At 34.3% G+C, this 4,490-nt stretch overlaps 1 protein-coding gene across 1 annotated transcript; it reads left to right on the plus strand.

Moving 5' to 3' along the window:
- The first annotated feature begins 1,410 nt into the window (after positions 1–1,410).
- Positions 1,411–2,352, plus strand: LOC113176407 (olfactory receptor 8G50-like). The gene has a single exon (XM_026380891.2). It carries the CDS (start codon positions 1,420–1,422, stop codon positions 2,350–2,352), a length of 933 nt encoding a protein of 310 aa, XP_026236676.2. The 5' UTR covers positions 1,411–1,419.
- Positions 2,353–4,490: the final 2,138 nt, after the last annotated feature.

The following is a 4,490-nucleotide window of genomic DNA, read 5'->3' on the forward strand; positions in this document are numbered from 1 at the left end:
TGAATGTGAGAACGAGATCTAAATTATTATTACTGTTATTGTTGTTATTGTTACTATTTTTTACTGTTATTATTATTATTTTGGCAATAGTGAACATTGAACCCAGGTCTTCATCCTTCTAGGCAGGTGTGTTACCACTGCACTACATTTCCAAACCCAAATTATATTTTTTTATTGACTCAGCAACATTGGCTGAAAAAAAGTTTTTTCTCATATTGAAATGACATGAAATCCATATAACAACTCAGTTGTTCACAGAGGTCTATTTACTTTTGGATTGATACTCTTACATTGATCTGTGTGCATATTCTTGTGACAAAACCACATCATCTTGATCACTGTAAATTTGTGATAAGATTCCAAATAGGGAAGTGGAACTTTGTAGTATGGCTTCAAATGGGGAAATGTGAAACCCCCAGCTTTATTCTTCTCTTTCAAATTTGTTTCGGTTACTCTGAAACCCTTGAATTTTCAGAAAGATGATATCATCAGTCTGCCAATGCTTACAAAAACAAAGAAACAAAAAGAATTGGGAGTTTGGAAAGGATGACACTGAATAAAAAGTTTGAGCCTTTTGATTTATGAACATGGATGTCTTTCCATTAATGGCAGTCTCTTCCCAGTAATAGTTATTATAGTTATTTCTTTAATTTTAGAGAAATAACTTGCATTTCTTCTCATTTGTTTGTTTTGTTCATATTCATTTTTCCATGCTATAGCAAGTGGAGTTTTGTGTAGAAAAACAACTGGGTTATTTGGTTGATTTTTTACTCTACTACTTTGTTTCACTTTTCAATCCATTCTAACAGTTCTTTTTAAAGATATTTTTAGGATTTTCTATGTATGAGATTATGACATTTATAAGTAGAGATAGTTTTTCTAATCTAAATTTTCATATAATTTTCTTTCCTGATTGTCATTGCCAGACCTCTAATGTCATCACTAAATATAATAAAAACACAGGGAATGAATATTTTTCCTTGTTCATTATCTTAGAAAGAAAGATTTTCAGTGCTTTCATCATTATGTGTAATATTGATTTTTTTTAGCATGCTGTTGTTATATTTTACCATAAAAAGGCACTTTCTTCCACTTGAAAAGATTATATATAATGCATGAGAACTACTTGGATAACTCAAGCAAAGTATTTAGGACAGTTCTGTGGGACTTCAGGGACTGAATATCAAATAGTAAATCAGAGAGCACAAATAGGAAAAGTTTCGTCTTATACTTATGTCTGTGTCACATATTGCTGTTATTGCAACATCATTGACAGCTAACAATGAAGGAGAAGACGTGAAATGAAGATTCTCTGTGTGAAAAGATTTGGATTCTATTTCATATTCTATTGTGTGACTTCACAATAAATACTTATTTCAAAAATTCTTTACTCTTCCTGTTTAGAATTCTCAGAAGAAAATGGCACAAGGGAATCTCTCCACAGTGACTGAGTTCATCCTGGCTGGATTAACAGACAAACCAGAGCTCCAGCTGCCCCTCTTCCTCCTCTTCCTAGGAATCTATGTGTTCACAGTGGTGGGGAACCTGGGCATGATCACACTGATTGGGCTCAGCTCTCACCTGCACACACCCATGTACTATCTTCTCAGCAGTCTCTCCTTCATTGACCTCTGCCACTCTACTGTGATAACCCCTAAAATGTTAGTAAACTTTGTGACAGAGAAAAACACCATCTCCTATGCTGAATGCATGACTCAGCTCTACTTCTTCCTTGTTTTCGTTATTGCAGAGTGTCACATGTTGGCTGTAATGGCATATGACCGCTATGTTGCCATCTGTAACCCCTTGCTTTACAATGTAACCATGTCTAATCAAGTATGCTCCTGGATGGTGGTTGAGGTATACAGCATGGGCTTGATTGGCGCAACAGTTCACACGGCCTGCATGCTTAGAGTGCTTTTCTGTAATGCTCATACAATAAACCAATATTTCTGTGATCTTTTTCCACTACTGGAGCTCTCCTGCTCCAGCACTTTTATCAATGAGTTACTAGTTTTATGCTTAAGTGCATTTAATATCCTTGTTCCACCCCTGACTATCCTTGGCTCTTACATCTTCATCATAGCCAGCATCCTTCGCATTCGCTCCACCGAGGGCAGAGCCAAAGCCTTCAACACCTGCAGCTCCCACATATCAGCTGTTGTTCTTTTCTTTGGTTCCTTGGCATTCATGTACCTGCATCCATCCTCAGTCAGCTTCACCAATCAAGGGAAAGTATCATCTGTGTTTTATACAACTGTTGTGCCCATGCTGAACCCTGTGATCTACAGCCTGAGGAATAAAGATGTCAAAGTGGCCCTAAATAAACTTCTTGAAAAGAGAAGTTTGTGAAAGAGGCTATTTTGCTTTAGGAAAAAATTGTAATTTGTACAGATTCAGTAAGGAAGCAATTCTGGGGGAAAAAAAAAAGGGAATGTCCCCAAGTCATGAGATTATTGCTAGTACTTGATTATTTGGGAAGAAAAAAGAAAAAAACAGTGCCAAGGGTAAGACTGGATAAACAAGATCAGACACATTGAAGATAGCACCCCACTGGGAAATCCCAGATTCCATCTGCCCTGGATAATCTGTAACTCCTCTAAATATTTTAAACAGTTCTTCAAATCCTCCACATGGTCATTAATGTTTTATATATTTGGGACATGGGTCTTTTTAGGCAAAACTCATTACCTTAAATCACAGAATAAATACATATGGTCATTATTCTTTGATAGTCTCAATATTTTCTGGACCTGACTTTTTAAACTAAATATATTGAAAAGCAGTTCTGAAATTATGATATAAATAAAGAGTTTTATACAAAATATAACTTCTAATTCTTACAAAGTGTAAACAACATAAGGAATATTGATGCACATAAAATGTGATGAGAACATTTCTATGCAGGAGATAACAATGGAATGGAAGAAACTGACAATAAAAAGCAAGACTGAACATTATGTGCATTTAGACATCTATCCATGCAACATTCCATTCTTGAGTATTTTTGGAGTATGTTACCACTTCTATTTTTCTGACAATTCTCTGCACATTACTCTATAACCCAAGAAGTTAGTGCTTCATTTTCCAATCCCTTGTGTAGAGTCTCAGACTGAGAAATAGCATTTTTGGCTAATGCATTTATATTTTACTTAACCTGAAGGAAAAGTTAAAAGTCAGATAAGTGCTATCTAAATTCACTATTAATTAATAAAAATTACTTATTTTATAATTCATGTAGGAGACTTTCAGCCAATAATTTTTCTTTTCTCACTTTGCTGTATTAAGCTCCCATTGGTGCTTTGGAAAACAACCACCAAAAAAAATGAGATACTCCTCCTGAGAGGTGCTTATTGCCATCAATATGTCTCAGTGGCTCATATGACAATATTCTAAGAATGGTGGCATCTACAAGTTGCTCAGCTCCCCTGCCTTCTGCCATGGTACAGTTCCCAGATGATATTTCTCATTTTTCTCCATCAATTTCTCAGATTTTAGAGTCCAAATATATCTATCTTATGTGACAGCCATTTCTAGATGGTGATAGCATTACCTAGATGATTTTTCTCATCTTCAGCAGAGTTTCTGAGTCTTTAGAGACCAAGAGTTTGTTTTATGTGAGAGCCACTTCTAGGTAGCAAGTCATGTTTGTGTTTCCTTATGCCTGTAAGCTTTACAGAATTTACAAAAAAAAAAAAAAGAAACAAACATGGATATTTCTAAGTAACAGCATATTCTTCCCTGCTTCTCTGTTATGCTGTGCCCTGAGCCAGAGCTCAGGTTATTTATTATTCTTTAATCCTGCACAAACATTTAACCTGGTAAGATCATTTTTTTTAAGCATCTGTCTCATCCAACAGACATAAAACAATGCTTGCTTTGTCATCAGCTTTCTGTCCAACATGTGACATGAACACCTCAATGTAACATCCCCTATAAAATCAAAACTTGTAATGAGAAAGAAGAATATATTCCACAGTTTGAAACCTTGAACACATTTTCTTTCTGATTTTATATGTACTAAATATGTCCTAAATGGTTCTTATCTTCTTACCTCATTTTATATTTCAATAAAGATATCCATATTTGGGTATGTATGTAAGTAATATTCATGTATATATAAGCTAATGTGCAACACACATATGTATGTGTATGCATTGAGTTTCTATTGCTTCTGTTTTAAAAGGTTTATGTATGCATGTAATTTTAACACAATATTCTAAGAATTAAGCAAGTGATATCCAGAGATTTTTTATACTAGTGGGCTTAATATAGAATGACAACTTAAGAAATTTTTATTATCTTTCCAATAATTTGTTAATGCATTAAGGGTATAAAAACTGTTTAGAAAAAAAATACCTGAACTTTCTAATAATCAGAGAACTGCTGGAAGATATATTATTTAAATATTGGCACAACTAACAGTATCCATAATAGAAGTGGAGTACTAATTAAAAATAGATTGATAAGGGATATTGAAGAAGAAGAGT

Source organism: Urocitellus parryii, chromosome 4, assembly GCF_045843805.1.
Source record: "Urocitellus parryii isolate mUroPar1 chromosome 4, mUroPar1.hap1, whole genome shotgun sequence".
NCBI lineage: Eukaryota > Metazoa > Chordata > Mammalia > Rodentia > Sciuridae > Urocitellus > Urocitellus parryii.